The 18,654-nt window shown below is 38.9% G+C and overlaps 1 protein-coding gene across 3 annotated transcripts in view; it reads right to left on the bottom strand.

The window, feature by feature from the left end:
• Window positions 1-18,654, bottom strand: part of Anks1b (ankyrin repeat and sterile alpha motif domain containing 1B) — a 1,028,376-nt gene that overhangs the window by 655,455 nt on the left and 354,267 nt on the right. For all 3 annotated transcript variants that reach the window (XM_027392602.2, XM_027392606.2, XM_035451548.1), the window contains one exon: window positions 10,151-10,316. In XM_027392602.2, coding sequence (XP_027248403.2) covers window positions 10,151-10,316 — 166 coding nt within the window. The remainder of the gene's footprint in view (window positions 1-10,150; window positions 10,317-18,654) is intronic.

Below are 18,654 nucleotides of genomic sequence, written 5' to 3'. Positions count from 1 at the left end.
AATCACAGAATCTGGTTGAATATAGATAAACTTCTAATTCACTTTTGCATTAAAATTAAGCTAGTAGCTATAGTAAAACGTTTTGCTCATCTGGTTAATAAATACAGAAAGGGGACTAATATGCATATTTAACTGTTATTTTCAGAAGAGATATATTTTATCTATGAATGGCATTGCCAGTTACCAGGAAAAATTGTCTTAGCCTCTCAGATAAGCAAGCCAGGAAGAATTTGGCCTGTGTAGAAAGATCCATACATGCTAATGCATTAAACATGTGTGCTCAGCTACATATCTCTGTATTAGATTCATAGGCCCATTATAATATAGCAAAAAATGCATGGCTTACACAATAAAAATTTCCTCTTTTATCTTTTATTTCCATTGGCTAGAGGTCTCAGAATGTGGCATTGGCAGGACAGATCCTGTGAGATCCATGAGAAAGCTCTGCTCAGACCTCTTTGCTTGGCTTGTAGAGGGCTCTCTCCTTCTTGGTCACCTGACATTGCCTTTCCCCTTTCTGTGAAAACGCCAGTCATATTGGGTTTCTGTGAAAATGCCAGTAATATTGGGTTTCCAACAGGCATGTCCTGTCTTTTGACATTGCAATAGCACATTGTCATCTACAAAATTGATGCTAGGGACCACACAATCAAGCTACTCTCCTGCCAAAACCAAACAACACAGCTCCTAATGTTTTGTGTAAGTTTGCAATTTTGTTCATGTTTACACTCATGGTCATAGCTGTCTTCTACTGCATGTGGTCATAGGTGGGACATGCCTGGTAAGGCCTACTTAATTCCTTTATTTACTTCTATGAAGATGTTATCTCTAAATTCTGCAAATAAAATCACACCTGAGGTACTCCAGGCTTGGATGCAAACTTTTAAAGCCCATTTGGGGTGAAGGATGAAAAATTCAATCTCTAGCTATTCTTTTAAAGATCTAACCATTCTTTTCCATGACTGTCTCGCCTCTTCCCCTTCCTCCATCCCACAAAGAAAGCCTCGAGTGCAGTTACTGTGCAGAACACTAACCCCCATTTTGTATAAACCTACACCTTGCAATTCAACAGAATCAGCCTAAGCCACAGCATGCACTCCTGGAGATATAGTTCACTAATGCCCTAGCTACTTATTTCCAAAATGTCAGTCTCTGAAGGGAGAAGGACTGAGCTTTACTCCTACACACCTCTTAGTATCCTTCCCCCTGCTCCCTCTTCACTAGCATCACCTTTGCTTGGCCATAGCCGTTTATTGCTAAGATTTGTATACTGTTTAAGTTGCCCTTCCATTGCTGAGATAAACACCATGACCAAAAGCAACCTGGCGAATAAAGAGATTATTTTGCCAAACACTTACGGGTCATAATCCAACACCGAGAGAAGTCAGGGCAGGAAGTCAGGGAAGGAGTGAAGCAGAAACCATGGAGGAGTGATTCTAGTTGGCTCACTCTCTGGCTCTTGCTTAGCTAGCTTTATTATACAGACTAGGTGGTCTTAGGTTTAGTACCTGGGCATAATGATGCTTAGGGCTGGGCCCACCTTCATTAATTAATAATGAAGAGAATCCCCCATACACACGTTTGCAGGCCAATCTAAACTAGGTAATTCTTCATTGGAAGAGCCTCCTCTCAGATGGCTCTAAGTTGTGTTGAGTTGACATTAAAGGCTGTGACCAGAATACACATTGATTAGCTAAATATTTTTCCTACTTCCAACCTCACCCTGAACAACCCAAACCAATTTTGTTTCATAATGGTCATTCTAAAACAAATACCTAATGTTGTCGTGGTCTCCTTTCTTTCTTATTATTCATGCTACCTTAGAAGCATCCTACACTCTAAGAAGTTAGTCTCTGAATGAATTTTGTTCTTCCATGCCCATGGATCTCTACACACACTGTCCCTTGGCTACAGTGCCATAACCTCCTCCCATACATCCATCTAACCCTTCCTTAAGTGAGGCTGAGATCAGGCAGCATCTGTTGGGAAGAAATCATGACTCACTCCCCTCTTCTCCTACAATCCAGGAGGATGTGGCCTCGCTTCTTGTGCTTATTAACCTTCACATTTTCTAATTTTTAGGACTTGCACCTTAACTCTGTTCTTTAGTAACACTAACAAAATGCCCAGAACTGCAACACCAGAAGTCTCTGGCATGTTTATTGAATGGTCAAGTGGAGTCCTCTCCATTTAGTTTGGTATTCATCTGCATTTGGAGTTGTCGCCATACCCACAAGTCCTATCTTGGCTGTCATTGAGGGAGCACATCAATGACTCCAAGAGAGGTCGGCCACTCCCCAAGTTCACCAGCTCACTAAGCTGTTCACAAAGCAACAGCGAAAAGATAAACATCAGCCATAAAGAACTCATAGCAGTGAAAGACTTGGAAATAATAGGATCCATGAAACCTAGAGATACAGGTTAGCTGAATGAATAGAAAGCAGCAGCCTTAGAGTGTTGGGGGGGGGTGCAAAGAGTTTCTTAATCTAGCCAATTAAGACACAGCTATGCTGATGCTGGCTGTCTCTTTAGCTATGGTGTTTATAGAGAGCTATACTTTGGGAGTCCCTGCCAGGAATCTGTATTCATTTTCATTCCTATGATTATAAAAACCACCTAATTTCCATCTTAATTCTAGACTCTTCACTGGCAGATTTCATAAACACAGCACAAAGTGCAGAGCATGAATCTTATGAATTCAGCTGGTTCAACTGGTCAAGCTGATTTCTATACTAAACCCAAGTGTCAGAGACAATAGGGTGAATCATATATCCATGCAAATTAAATCTAGCTCCACTTAGAAAAAACAAAAACAAAACAACGGCAATTCAGATAGTTGTAGGAATTTGTTGTTTTTTTTTTTTTTTTCCAAAAGCAGCTGGATGAACAGCTTCTTATGCTGTTATGAAGCTAGCACTCTTTTGTCAAGGGTCAGAGAAAGAAAATTCCCTCCACTTAAATTGGGGCAGGGTATTGACTACAGAAGTGATGTCTCACAGGTCAGAGCTAAGCCATAAAAGGGAGTACAGCTTCAACTGAATTTTCTTAGGGTGTATTCTTGGAATCACATTAACATACCCAATATATACCATGAACAATCCAAGTAAACCATAGTACGTATGGAAGATAGGATGTTTGGTTTTTTACTTATTTGAAATTGCCCAGACTGAACAAATCTGAGATACCATCTTACTCCTGTCACAATGGCCAAAATCAAAAACACCAATGACGGTGTATGCTGGAGAGGGTGTGGAGAAAGGGGAACACTCCTCCACTGCTGGTGGGAGTGCCAACTCATACAGCCACTTTGGAAATCAGTATGGCAACTCCTCAAAAAAATGGGAATGAGTCTACCACAAGATCCAGCAATTCCACTCTTAGGCATATACCCAAAAGAAGCACACTCATACAACAAGGACATCTGTTCAATGATGTTCACAGCAGCACTATTTGTAATATCCAGAAACTGGAAGCAGCCTAGATGCTTCAACTGAAGAATGGATAGAGAAAATGTGGTACATTTACACAATGGAGTACTACTCAGCAGAAAAAAACAATGGAATGTTGAAATTTGCAGGAAAATGGATGGAACTAGAAGAAACCATTCTGAGCAAGGTAACCCAATCACAAAAATACAAACATGATATGTACTCACTCAGATGTGGATTTTAGACATGAGTAAGTGATTACCAGTCTACAATCCACATTGTCAGAGAAGCTAGTAAACAAGGAGGACCCTAAAAGAGACATACATGGTCCCCTGGAGAAGGGGAGAGGGTCATGATCTCCTGAGCAAATTGGGAGCACGGGAAGAGGAGGAGGGAGCTATGAGAATGAGAAGGGAAGAAGAGGAAGGATGCAGAGGTCATGAGGGAGCAGAAAGGTTGAGTCAGGGGAAGAATAGAAGAAAGGATATGTGATAGGTAGGGTTTTAGTTGGGGGGGTGGTAGGGGAAGATGGGAGGGAGAAGGGAACTGGGATTGTCATGTAAAACAATCTTGTTTCTAATTTAAATAAAAAAAAATCTGAAAAGGAAAAAACCCCAAAAAAGAATTCTTGTTTAGTAGGACCCAATAGCACACACCTTTAATTACAGCACTTTAGAAACAGAGGAAAACAATCCTCCTATGAGTTCAAGGCCAGCCTGGTCTACATAGAGAGTACCAATCCATTCAGGCCTCAAAACAACAAGAAGATAATTGTAGTTCAAGACTTCTGAAGAAAGTCAAGTTCCCAACCAATAAGTCTTCAAACAAGTCTATTGAGTATTTGTTCAGCAAGAACTAAATTGATATTTTCTTGTCAATTAATATTACTTTATGTATGGATCACTCTCCTAATAGACATCATCAGAGGATAGAAATGGTGATGAGTAAGTTTCAAAGACCAAAGTCCATACCTATCTATTCCCTATAAAATAAAATCAATTGCAGGAAAATGGATGGAACTAGAAGAAATCATTCTGAGCGAGGTAACCCAGTCACAAAAAGACAAACATGGTATGTACTCAGTCAGATGTGGATTTTAGACATAGAGTAAATGATTACCAGCCTACAATCCACACTGCCAGAGAAGCTAATAAACAAGGAGGACCCTAAGAAAGACATACATGGTCCCCTGGAGAAGGGGAAAGGGTCAAGATCTCCTGAGCAAATTGGGAGCACAGGAAGAGGGGTGAGGGAGCTAGGAGAATGAGAAGGGGAGAAGAGAAGGGATGTGGAGGACATGAGGGAGCAGAAAGGTTGAGTCAGGCGAAGAATAGAAGACAACAAGAATGGAGACACCATAATAGAGGGAAACATTTTAGGTTTACAGAGAAATCAGGCACTAGGGAAAGGTCTGGAGATCTACAAAGATGACACCAACTAACAATCTAAGCAACAGAGGAGAGGCTACCTTAAATGCCCTCCCCTGATAATGAGATTGATGACTAACTTATATGCTACCCGATAGCCCTCATCCAGCAAGCTGGTGGAATTAGAAGCAGACACCCACAACTAGTCACTGAACTGAACTGGAATCCAGATGCAGAGAAGGATGAGTGAAGAGCAAAGGGGTCCAGACCAGGCTGATGAAACTCACAGAAACAGCTGACCTGAACATTGGGGAACTCTTGCTCCCTAGACTGATAGCTGGGATACCAGCATGGTACTGAACTAGACCCCAGGAACATGGGTTTCAGTGAGGAAACCTCGGAAATCTACGGGACCTTCTGTAGTAGTTCAGTACTTATCCCTAGCATAAGTGTGGACTTTGGGAGCTCATTCCATATAGAGGAATACTCCCTAAGCCAACACACACAGGGGTGGGCCTAGGCCCTATCCCAAAGGATATGATAGACTCTGATGACGCCCTATGGAAGGCCTCACCATCCAGGGGGGAGCAGAAAGGGCATGTGATAGGTAGGATTTTAGTTGGTGAGGGGGTGGTATGGGAGGATGGGAGGGAAAAGGGAACTGGGATTGTCATGTAAAACAATCTTGTTTCTAATTCAAATTAAAAAAAAATTCTGAGAAGAAAAAAAAGAAAGAAAAAGAAATTGTCCAGACTAACTGGAAGCTCCCAATGTTGCCAAAGATGGCCACAGATTCACAGTAATCCTCCTGCTCTAGCCTCCTAAATATTAGGATTATAAATTTGAGCCAGCAAAACTGATGTAAAGGAGAGGGTCCCCCTTGAAGTCAGTAGAAGACACACCCAGACACCAAATTCTCAGCACGAAGGAGATTTATTACTCTGGAGGGGCAAGCAGGCATGGGTGAGGGTGGGGGCTGCTAGGCAGCTGCAGTAGCAAGCAAGCAAGCAAGCATTGGCAGGATCCTTTGTTTGCTGTTTTGTTTTTTGCCGCCATGGGTTTTCAAGAGGAAAAAGCGAGGAGTCTGTCTAGGGTGAGCAGGCAAATCCTGACCGGACATATTAGCCAGATAATGAATTTTGATAGTTGGACTTGGTGTTTTATCTCAGGAATAAGTCAGTGATAAAATAAGGGACTGAACTCTGGAGGCTAGCTTTGGGAATATAATCTAACAGTTTTTAGCAAGGCTGGGGGAGGGGTAAAAGGCAGACCTGTAGACTGCCATGTCTGCCCTACTTGGGCCTATGTTTGCCATGCTCTTGCCTGGCAGAGGCTTCACCTGGCCTAAGAATGGACCTTGTACACAGATTCTGTTACGTTGTTTAGTCGAGATGCCCTGGCATAATTACTTGTAACAACAAGCAAGAAAGTCCTGCAGAGCCATCCCAGCACTGAAGATTTACAAGAAAAATAAATGAGTGTATGTTATTGTTTTAATTAGGTCTTAAGGTTGGTGTGGCATGTGGCATTCAACAGCCAGAAGAGACACTAACAGTAGGAAATGCGGGGTTCTAAAACTTGTGGCTTTAACATTGTGACTGTCAGTAGGCACAAGCTGAGGGACCTAAAAACAAGTGACAGTGAAAGACTAAAATCTCAAGGGGAGTAGCTGTGGGGACCTAAGGAGCTATTCCAACCAGAAACTATGACTAGAAACTGGGAAGACAGTCCTGATTTTCCTGATGTCTTTTCCTTAAGGATGGTTACTTACCAAGGACAAAAATATGAGAGTCACTCACTGGCACACACAAAGAGCACGCAAGTGAAGATTTAGCTTCCACAAGCCAGGAAGAGTACCCTCACCAGAAGCCTGGTGCTGCTGACATCCCAGATTTCCAGAGTGCAAAATGGTAATAAAACAGAAGTGCTGAACTTTCCACTGGTAGTGGAGAGAGATGCTGATCTTCAGAATCCAGCCCATACTTCACCAGGAGAAACATGCCATTCACAGAAAATAAACGATCCCCACACCAAAGCCCAACTCCCAGTTTAAGTACAACTTGCCAGGTATCCAACTAGGATCCATCTTCACAGCATCCTTGGTATCAGTGGTTCTCCATGGACTAGAGATGGAGCACAGAGTTAGAGCACTTAGCATGCTTAGTGCCTTGGGTTCAATTCCTACCATGGAACAAATAAATAAATAAAGACGGCTTTTCAAACTCCCTAAGTGAGCAGACACAATGTGCTAGAAAGGTGATCCTTGCCCAACGAACCCAGCTAGACTCAGATTTGGGAGCAAAATAAATTACTGTTATCAGTGTAAGCTTAATGACTTTTAAACAGCAACAGACACAAAAAATTACTGTTATCAATAAAAGCTTAGTGGCTTTTAGATAGCGATAGACACACAGCACAGGAATTTTTCTCTTCATAAATTGTACCTTACACTTCCAGGATGCTCTTTCATGTTGCTTCCAAAGGACTCTAAGAAATATTATATTTTCAGATATTATACAATCTAACAAATTTTATCATTATCAGCCTCCTCATATGTATCAGGGCAGGGCTATTTGGGACACCTTTTGCTCAAATATGTTAGTTCCAGAACTCTGCAACTTTGATCAGACATGTAAGAAGTTCTTGATAGATGTACTCCATGTTGCATATGCTTCTGTCTCATCCTTTTTCTTTTCTATGCAATGTTCTGACACTTTCCTTCTTGCCCTATTTCCCATTCACTAACACTTTCTTCAGCTGAATTTAATGTCTTATAAAATCCATCCATCCATTCATATGCTATATCTTTTTCCAGTTCTACAAGTGTACTTTATCATCTTAAATATACTATGGTGGGTTTTTCCAAAGCTTCTCTTTGCCTGAAATTATTTCAGCATGTTCTCTTCTTGTTTGTTTTTTTTGTTTGTTTGTTTTTTGTTTTTTTTTTGTGTGTGTGTGTAATCACTGTATACTCTACATCTGAAAGTGTCAACATGTGAAATCTTTTCAGGTTTATTTTTCCTTATTTCTGCTTGTTTGGGGCTCTTTTCTCTTCAGGTTTAGTTACTTTAAACTGCTAAATTCAAATTATGTGATTGCATTATCTGGAGCCTAAAGAGAAGAGAGTATTCTATTCCCCTTCCTCAGGGTCATAATTGTCTCTGGCTGATCCTTGAGGGTATCTCTTTAATGTAAATTCCATTTTAAGAAGTTCTATGTGAGATGAATTATATAGCTAATCTATATAGGGGCTAGCTTACAGTATGACTTTCTCAGGAATCTTACCCCTTGTTTTGCTCACAACAAATCAAGACTTTGAAGTCTTTGGGTGGAGGGTATGAGACATCATTATTTGTGATTACTATAATGGTGTAACCCTTGGAATCTGAGACTATACAGGACAGTGTTCACAGTGGAATCCTCACAGTGGGCATCCTGGAGAGCATTCTAAATCTGAATTCATTGCCTTAAGCACCACTTCTCAACAGTAGGTTTGGCAGATTCCTTAGGACAGATGTGGTATTGCTGCTGTACTGGATTCCCACACACGCCAAGGCTTTGGTCTGCCTGTTTCTCTAATGTGGTGATAAGAAGGCGCTCCAAAGTCAGATGTGATCCAACCCATATAATTATTTTCATGAGTTGTTTTGGAGCTGTTAAGGAGTTTTTCTTTCCCATATCTTCATACAGTATTCCTTGTTTGCAGCAGAAAGATGACCAGAGCCTAATCAGTCTTGGTACCTGGGGACATCTCTCTTTTATCCTAAGGTCCTTAGCTTCCAGAATACTTCCATCACAACAAGGTACCCTGTTAGATTTTGACAGATAACTAAGAAACCACCCTTCTATGCTTGGACTCCTCCCCTGTCATCGCTCTTGACACCTCCCTATGCCTATGTCCTAGTTAAAGCTCCCTTACACTTTTGCACATTTTGTCTGTATTTTCCTACCTCATTGGATCACTTTCCTTGAGTAGAACATGTCCTATGTTACCTCCCTTATCAGAAAGTTCTGGTTTCACCCACTTCCAAACATGCTGTGAGCACTGGTTGTATTCTCTCTGATGGTATGTGAATTACTCAATAGTCCACCTTCATCCACAGACTATGCTCATCTGATCTTTTGCTATCCTTACATCTTCTCCGATTGTCAGTGTCACACAAAGACTATCTTACCTCTACATTTCTTAACGCTCAATTCTTTGTTCACAACTCCTTCTTCCCCTCATCCCCAGACATATGCAGCACTATAACACACAATGAAGAACACAAGTTACACCAATCAAGCTCAGAGCCCAGGTCCATCCTGATTAACATACTCCTGTGAAGCTACCTAATGTGTCAGGGCCCCCACTCCCTCAGTTTAAAGTGACGAACAATGTTAACATCTCACAACATCCTAAGAGCTATATGAGTTAATATGCATACAGCACTTAGAATACATAGTAAGTACCTTGTAATTTTAACTAGTAATTTTATTACTATGTTTTCACCTTACACCCAAAATATCTTCCTTCTGTATGGTTGTGATTCACACAGTACCACTTCCTCAGCACTGTGCCAAGTCTATTTGTTCATCTCTGTGAAATGTTCTAGCCTATTGTCTATAATGGATTTTCTGGGTTTACCTCAACTCCTTTCTAACTCTTCCTTTCATTATGTCCAACACACACCAAGTACTTGGGCCTGAACCAAGAGCCTTGCACATACTAGATTATCGCTCTACTGCTGAATTATCCCCAGCCCAATTTTCCATCTTAGAGAGAAATAAACTCACTTGGAAATGTAATAGAATTTCCCTATAATAATAACCACACTAAAAAAAAAGTAATAGCGACACTGTCCTCTTTCCATCACTAGGCAAGGAATGTTTTCATTTACCTAGACTATAGTATTGCCAACATCTACCCATTTTGTTTTGCTTTGGATGTTTCATTTTCAATAACTCCCTCCACCAGAAAATACTTCAAACCTTTAAATTAGACCAAGTTATAAAAATATAAGGTTAATTAGCAACTAAATACATTTGGTAAGTTAGAAACAAATAGGATGACAAAGGGTCTATATTAAGACTCCTGCTACCAAAACATTACATCTCACCAAGGGTCCTAAAGATTAAAATGCATCCAAGTGGCTTCATCAAGGCAGGGCTGTCTCCATGAAGAGCCCGTAATCATTAGATTTCCCATCAAAATCCATGGCTTACCTGTGCTCACTTGAAATGTAAAACTGATCACTGGGACTACTCTGGGCACTTTCATGTTGATAATATAGTATGAAATAAAAATATTAATGATGCATCTTCATTTATGTGAGTATGCAAATTGATTGACCAATTGTGAATAGGAAATATTACCAGTTCTCGGAGAAGGTGCCCTTGCAATTTCTAGGGAGCAAGGTTTCTTTGTAACAGCTGTGTCCATGAGATCACAAAGAAAGTTCTCGTTTTCTGAAGGAAATGTGTCGAGAGAGGCAGATGGTACGATTTCCATGGTGTAATTCCTCTTCTTTGGATAAGACTCCTGAAAAGGAGAGGTAATAAAAAGCTCTTTAATAAAAATACAGCCTTGTCTGATTTATAAAAATCAGAAAAGGTAGTTGGGTCCATCGGCTGTTATCAAATTGGCTAAGTTAATGCTCTGTTTGTTTGAAAAGGTCCTATAACCATGTATTACCACTAATATTTTTAAAGAGTTATTTTCATTTGGTTATCCTGAGTTTCCATTAGTCACTACCCGTCTTGATCTTCCTCTGTTATGTATATCTACTTCCTAACCACAGAGTAAACAGCTTCAATCAATAATCACTTCCCAGACCCTGCTCTTTGCTTGCCTCCTAGAGATAGCCATATAACTCACCTTTGGCTAGTTAGATACAAGCATAATTCTTTGGAAGTCTTCAGAAGGGATGGTTTTCCCCAGAGAAGATTGTGAGGAGGCTACTCCCCCTAGGCTCCTTTCTAGGGGAGGGGAAGACTTTACTTTTTACCATAATGCAAACTCAAGTACAAAATGATAAAGACTCAGAAGTTGCAACATTCAGATAAAAGTGCCTGCTACCCTTATGATATCATTGAGTTGCTTGAATAGACCTAGAACCAGTTTCTTCAGGCTTTGTAAGTAAATATTAGCATCTTTATAGTTTAAGTCATTGGTATTTGAGTTTTCTTTCATAATTTTAAGTATCCCATCCAACAAATTAATGTTTTTCTTTGTAAATACTGTTAATTATATAACTAATACAGTATGGCCAACAATTTTTAAGGTTAGGATATAATTTAGATCCAGATTTTTATGTTACTAATTCCTCAATATATTCTAAAAACCACAGTTATCATTATTGTATAAAATCTTAATTTCTTATGAATGATAAATTAATGGTTACCAATAATTATTGGACCTTCCATGTATATATGTGTGTGTGTGTGTGTGTGTGAGAGAGAGAGAGAGAGAGAGAGAGAGAGAGAGAGAGAGAGAGAGAGAGAGAGAGATGAGAGAATATATTAAGCACTAGAGGCTAAGCTTTAGAGTTTTTTCTTAATTGGTGAGACATAGTGCTTGCTCTCAGGGAGTTCATAGTCTACTTGAGAAGACAAATTACCTGCACGATGGATTTCAGAATGAACCACATTTTATTTTTTCGATTTGTTACCTTATAAAGTACACTTCACAACTGGGAAACAAATAACAAGAAAATAAACTCATTTTCAGAAAATCTTCCAAGATATATTCCAGGGTTGATTCAGATTTAGTATGAGCGCCTAGTTTCTCTATAATGATATTTACAGTAAGTGGAATTCAAGGTCAGGGTAATTGCTTTCAGACCACACCAGACCCTCACACATCAAAGAGTCAATTATGTTCACTCCACTCTATTGAAAGCAGGAAATTGGGAGTAATTTATTTTTAACAACAAAGGGTGACAAAGTAGAAAGCATCCAGAGGAAGCAATCAGGAGGGCATTTGCTTTAAAACCCATGTCAGAGACTAAATGATGAAAGGAGCCCCAGTGTTCCATCCAGAGAAGCTGTACAGCTACATAATGCTTTTCTCAACATATCTGAAAGGCTCTCCCTCAAGTGCAATCTCACAAAGTGAAGGAAAAGGCAAAGCTCTTAAAAGGAAAAAAAACAGAAGAAAAAAAGACTAATATTTATAAGACAAGAAGAGGAAATTTGGGTCAATACCCAAAATAACTTTTATGAATTAAAAAGTATTACTTTTCCTATAAAATACACATATACTGATAAAATAAGCTAACAAACAGGACCAGAAACCAACAGACCCCAGGAATGTGGGTGTCAGTGAGGAGGCCTGGGAAATCTATGGGGCCTCTTGTAGTAGATCAGTACTTATCCCTAGCATAGGAATGGACTTTGGGAGCCCATTTTACATAGAGGGATACTCCCTCAGCCTAGACACACAGTGGAGGGCCTAGGCCCTATCCTAAATGATATGATAGACTCTGAAGACCGCCCCATGGAAGGCCTCACTCTCCCTGGGGAGCAGAAATGATATTGGATAGGTAGGGTGTTAGTGGGGGGCAGGGGAGGAGGGGAAGGAGAGGGAACTGGGATTGACATGTAAAACAATCTTGTTTCTAATTTAAATAAAAAAAATTAATAAAAAAAATGTCTCCAGTCTTATCCCAGTTGGAATGGCAACTGTCAACAAAAAAAGTAACAACAAATGCTGGAGCAAATATGGGGAAATGATGATGATGATGATGATGATGATGATGATGATGGAAGAATTGTCTTGAAAAATAAATAAAGTCTCCAGCTAAAACCCTACTTTAAATTTATCAGAACAATTCATGGACTTGGTAAAGTTGCAATGTTGCTATTTATGATGAATTATTAGGATTTTTAAGTCTTTAAAAATGACTTGGAGGTTTAACTACTAAGGATGACTACTTCACTTTCTCCATTTGTTGATACACAGGCTGATTCCAAATCTTGACTTCTGTGATAAGGCTACAGTAAACATGGGAGTGCATTATAATGTCTCAACACACTGATTCCACAGCCTTTGGGCAGATACCCAGTAGTAGAATGAATCATTCTCAATCTTTTTTGTTTTTGAGAAACTCTATACCATTTTCCATAATGGCTGCATCAACTGATATTCCATCCAGTGGTATTCATAGTTTTCATTTTCTCCAAAGTCTCCAAACACTAGTGAAATTTTATCTTTTCCATATTAGCTATTCTAACAGATATGAGATTTCACTGTAACTCTGATGTGTGTTTTCCTGTTTATTAGGCAAAGGCATTATGTGTGCCTATTGGTTGTCCTACAATATCTTCTTTAAGGAATAGTCATCTGCATTCTTTGTCCATTCTAAAGAGTTAGTTGTTTTCAATTATGGAGTTGAGCACCCTGTGTGATGATCTAAACCCTTCCCATGATGCATGGTTTACCAATATTTTATCCTAGTTCATGCTTAGCCTTTTCTTTTTGCTTTTCCCTTTACTGTATAAAAGCCATTTATATATCATTCACAGTCTATTTTATTTTGTTAATTATTTTGTGCTTAGATAAAAAGATACCAATAATATCAATACCAATAATATCATACCAATAATATCATGGAGATTTTAATTCTGTTCTCTTCTAGTACCCTTACAGTTTCAGATTTTGTATTTTACATCCATTTCAAGTTAATTTTGCAGCTAGTGTGAGATGAAAATCTAAAGTAATTCTGTGGGTTTTCCACAGCCATTTACTGGAGACTGCCCTATTTTCTGTTTTGAGTATCTCTGGATCTGTGTTTTAACCTTTGAGTATTTTGCAACAGCATCTCACTGTGTAGCTCAGAGTGTTCTTAAACTTTTCAGTCTCCTGCCTCAGCCTCCCAAGTGTGAGATAATGGGTATGTGCTTCTATATCTAATGTTCTATAAATCACACATATCATTATAAATTATATATACATTTTAGTCTGTCATTTACTTCCATCAATGTATTATAAACTATTTTCTTTTTTTGTTTTAGTTTTTTATTTTTTATATATTTGAATTACAAACAAGATTGAATTACATGACAATCCAGTTCCCTTCTACTTCCCTTCCTCCCCTACCACCCCCCAACTAAAATCCTACCTATCATATGTCCTTTCTTCTAATCTACACGTGACTCAACCTTTCTGCTTTCTCATGACCTCTGCATCCTTATGAACTATTTTCAATGGTAAATATACTTTGTCCTTGATTTATTATGTTTGACATGAGTTTCTGACTCCACAGTAATATTCATAGGAACTATACTCCAAATTTGGAGTTTCATCTTATCTCAGGATAGAGATATGTGGTAGAACACTCCCTTATGATGCTCCCCAATGGCAGCAAATCACAGGTCTCAGTGAACCGTGTGATCAAAATAGTAAATAAGTGATGCACTACAATATATTTTATTGCTAAGCTGGGATGCCTACAATTTGGTGAAGTAAATGCACTTTTGGCTTAGAATATTTTTAAATTGCTATGGGCTTATTCAGGTATGAACTATACTGAACACATCTGTATATGTTCAAATGATAAGTTTAACATTAGCTTCCGGTATACATAATTTAGTGACTGTATCATATTAAAATTTATTGTTTTGCTCTTAAGAATTCTTATTTATACAACTTGTTTATATGCCCCACTCTTTTGAAATAGAATTCCCACAACAAAAGGTATCTTCCATATGCTTACATAAAGTCAAATCTGTTTCTGAATTTTCTAATTCACTCCATATGTCAATCTGTTCTATTGCTAGAATCATACAGTTTTGATTACCAGAACCTTAAAATTAATTTTACTACCTGGTAGGATAAATCTCTCTTCACATTTATCTATGTCAAACTATTCACTATTATTCTCATGTTTAGTTTAATGCATAAACATTTTCTAAGTTCTTAAATAATTCCCTATGTTGTCCACTACCAGTAAATTAACACTTCCATACAACAGGTCACCTAAACAAGGTAGCCTCCATTTCTTCTGCTTCCTCGGTGTGATTCCAAGTCAATCAAGTGCTATCTCTTGTTGAGTGCTACCTCAAACACACTTATTTTTCTCTGTTCCACTTTGTGCAGATATCTAGTACATCTCATTTGAACTGCCAGAACAACTTCCAAATTAGACTTTTGTTTCCGAGGCTGTTTTTTTCATACTTATTTTGCTTCAAAAATACTCATATGAGGGAGTTAAGGGTTAGTCCTAGTGAGTGTCCTTGCTTTTGTTATAACTTTATAAGAGAATAACAAATACTACAATATTAGTACAAGTTGGTACCTAGCAAGATCTCATAACACATCTCAGAATTATTTGAGTTATTTCATCAAATAAATAGTGATCCACATATTAATCACATTCATATAACAAGAGCTAGACAAATAAACCAAGGTATTGTTTAATAAGTTGAAGCATAATCCTATTATTATGATAAATAGTCTTAATATTTAAGTATTTGTCTAGCATTTAGTCAAGGTCCATGTGGACAGCAGGACAGTGAATACATGCTGAGGAAAATGAGTGCATAAAATAGTTTGTAGTGAGGTATCCACTCCGCCCACACCTGTAGCACTGACCACACCTATCTGGGCATGGTCACAGGAGAGGACTTGACGGAGAGAGGACTAGATCTGGGGTCCCGGACCCCAGAACTCTCTCTTGCTTCCTGGTGAGTCACAGAAGAACAGCTTGCATGGATCCTTCGAACAGGAACCTGTGACAGCCATCTGTTTCTTCTGTAAGTGACTTCTCCCCGAAACAATTTATATTTAATAATAATACCTAGTCCCATGAATCATTATCTGTTCCTCCACAATAGTTCTTCACTTTGTGTTCTCCAGCATGCTTCTTCCACTTACATAAGAGCTAAGGCCATCTTCTTTAAAAGGTATACAAACACTTAATAAAGATTTTGTTTCATTAAGTCTGAGACAAAGCCATTCAAGTGCAATCATACATCCAGATCACTGTAGGGAGAACAGCAATGCATTTTAGTGAAATCTTATGTGTTCCATAAAAGAACCACATTTTATTTACCCAAATGATACCACTTAGTGCTTACAACAATTGATTTATTCTTCATTCAGAAAGTAGTTTTTTTGTGAAAAGACTTCCGATGGGGGAAGTGCTTCTGTGCATGTGTTTGTCTTTTTTGGATGATAAATAAAGTATTGTTTGGCCAATGAGGCAGCAAGTTAGGTGGGATTAGGAGTCAAGGAGGATTCTGGGAAATGTAGTAGAGATCCAGGCAGGAAGTGACATCGCAATCAGACTCATATATAAGCAAGGACAAGAAGGAAGTTGTCAGTCTTCTCTTCTTCCTGCTCTCCACTCTGGAGTCACCACATAATCTGCCAGCAAGAGAGGGCACCCGCAAAAGGTGTCCTCAATAAGTCTTGTAAAATACATAGATTTATGATAATTAAGACTGCGCTAGCATATAAGAAAAGTCATTAGACAAGCAGCATTTGTACCTAATATAAGTCTCTGTATATTACTTGGGGCCCTAATGCAGCGCTGTATATATGTTTGTCTTACTGGGTGATAAATAAAGTATTGTTTGGACAATGAGGCAGCAAGTTAGGCAGGGCTAGGAGTCGAGGAGGATTCTGGTTAATGTAGTAAAAAGAAGTCTTGTGATACAGGCTGGAAGTGACATAGCAGGCAGACTCATATATAAGGAAGGGCTCTTCCTCCTCCTCTCTGTGGAGTCACCATGTGAATCCAGGAAGATAGGACGTTTCTGCTGGCATCCTATAAGTCTTATAAAATATATAGATTTATGATAATTAAGACTGAGCTAACAGATGAGATATCCTAGTAATTGGCCAAGCAGCATTTGTACCTAATATAAGTCTCTCTGTGTTACTTGGGACCTTAACGTGGTGGCATGCAGAACTTGAGTGGCCTGGAAGAAAGTGCCCAGGTGGAAGCAGGGCTCCAGCAGCTTGGAGAAAGACTTATTGTTACAGACTTCTAATATAAAATCTGTACAGAGGAAGAGCTGGTCTTCAACCTAGAATTCATGTTTGCATTGTGATAAAAGTACTATCGCCAGATCTTTACCACCAAATCAAGGAAAACAGGAACCTTGTATTTGTTAGTAGAATCTCGCCCTACAATTTTTAAGCTTTTGAAAGCCCTCTTCCTACAGTAAGAAATCTTGTCCTTCATATATGTTAACTGTCAATACATTATTGCAAACTAACCTTAGTAATGAGCAACAGGGATGGAAAGATGTGAGGTGAGTGATCTTGAGGATTGCACTGTGCCTAGTTTAGATAAACTGGGCTCTCAACTTGATAAGCAATTCCCCTTTTCATATCTTCTGCCTTTATTTTAGATTCTGGATCCTTGACGTATTTCTATGCTCATGTTTTTGTAGTAGTAGCATAACCAGGACAGTGTTCTTGGTCCTCATCAGCAGCTCTCTTCCAAAGAATGGAGTTTCAGCCCCTGGATTCTAAACAGATCCCTGAGCCCTGAACTGTCTAACTGAACTGAGGAAATGCATCATTTTGATGTTTTGTTTTACTTAGCTTGCTTCATCCTACCTCCCCTACTCAATTGTGAAATGTATGGACCAAACATTGCTTCTTCTAGATGACCAGCAATGTGTACAGACCACTGATTAAATTAATAGGAAGCTACATACTCCCTCAACCCAAGAAAAACAAAAACCAGGAACAAAACCTCTATATAGACTCTGCTTTTATGTGTTGCTTATATTGTGTTTCTGTAGAAAGCTAAAAGCTGCTGAAGAAGTCAAAGATTATAAGCAATTAAACATGAGATCTTTTAGTAAAGAAACCATAAATACTAGTAAGTAACAAGTAAAAAAAAAAATTCCATGGCAACGCCATGAAAAAAAAAAGAGAATTAAAGCTGTTGGTATTAGTCAGTATGTAATAAATCTGCTAAAGAGACTAATATGACATTGGCTTGATTTAATACAAGTATGATAGTCATACTAGAGAGAGTACCTGGCCTCCTCCATTCTGTGCTAATTAGGAATGATTTGCTTTATTAATTTCATAAAGGGAAGTCTAACTGAATTATGCTGACTACAGTAAAGAAGTTCAAGTTTTACTCATCATAGAGGCTGAGAGAGCCTTGGCATTCTGACTTATGAGAATCTATCACAATCACAAAGAACCCAGGTATGGGCACAATTGCTACACAAATGTTCCAATGATAAGCTTTACGATCAGAAATGCAAGGCAGTGAGGCTTTCTGAAACAGCTTTGTCAGGACATCAGCATGAACTGTCCATTGACCCGAAGCTCATAGCCACATGGGTAAACCAAGGTGTTTAAGGAACAATGAATGGAGACTCTACCTGGGGCATGTGGCTTGGCACTGAGATCCAAAGATACAAAAAGGGAAAAAAGCCAAATAGAATGTTTTCTTTGGACACAGATGAGTAAAATGACCATTTGGCATTTAGTAAATGTCATGTGTAGAAGAAGTGAAGAGAAACGTTACAGGGAGATATGTGTCTCTAACATATGAAAGGCAGAAGGGAGGTTACAGTACCTGTGCCTCTGAGGCTGCATATGGCAAGACAGGGAAATAACAACAGTAAAAGAGGCTTCAACTGCAGATCAGATTTCTAACAATTCAGAGTTTGTTAGGTTGAACTTGGCTGCTTCCTGTAGAAGATTCTCAGCTCATAGATTTGCCATACCTAGCCTGATCAATCCAGGGTAGAGAGAATGACAGTTGAGTTAGATGAATTTTAAGATGGTGGTAAATTAAAAAGCAAGCATTGTGCTAATACTGTGAGACCTGCTTGCTTTTGCTGCTCTCTGAATTCTTTGGCTGGCGAAAGGAAAAATAACCCTAAAAAGTTTGAGATGATCC

This window comes from Cricetulus griseus, assembly GCF_003668045.3.
Source record: "Cricetulus griseus strain 17A/GY chromosome 1 unlocalized genomic scaffold, alternate assembly CriGri-PICRH-1.0 chr1_0, whole genome shotgun sequence".
Classification (NCBI taxonomy): Eukaryota; Metazoa; Chordata; class Mammalia; order Rodentia; family Cricetidae; genus Cricetulus; species Cricetulus griseus.
Note: the sequence above shows the minus strand (reverse complement) of the source record. Positions and strands in the feature narration are given on the sequence as shown.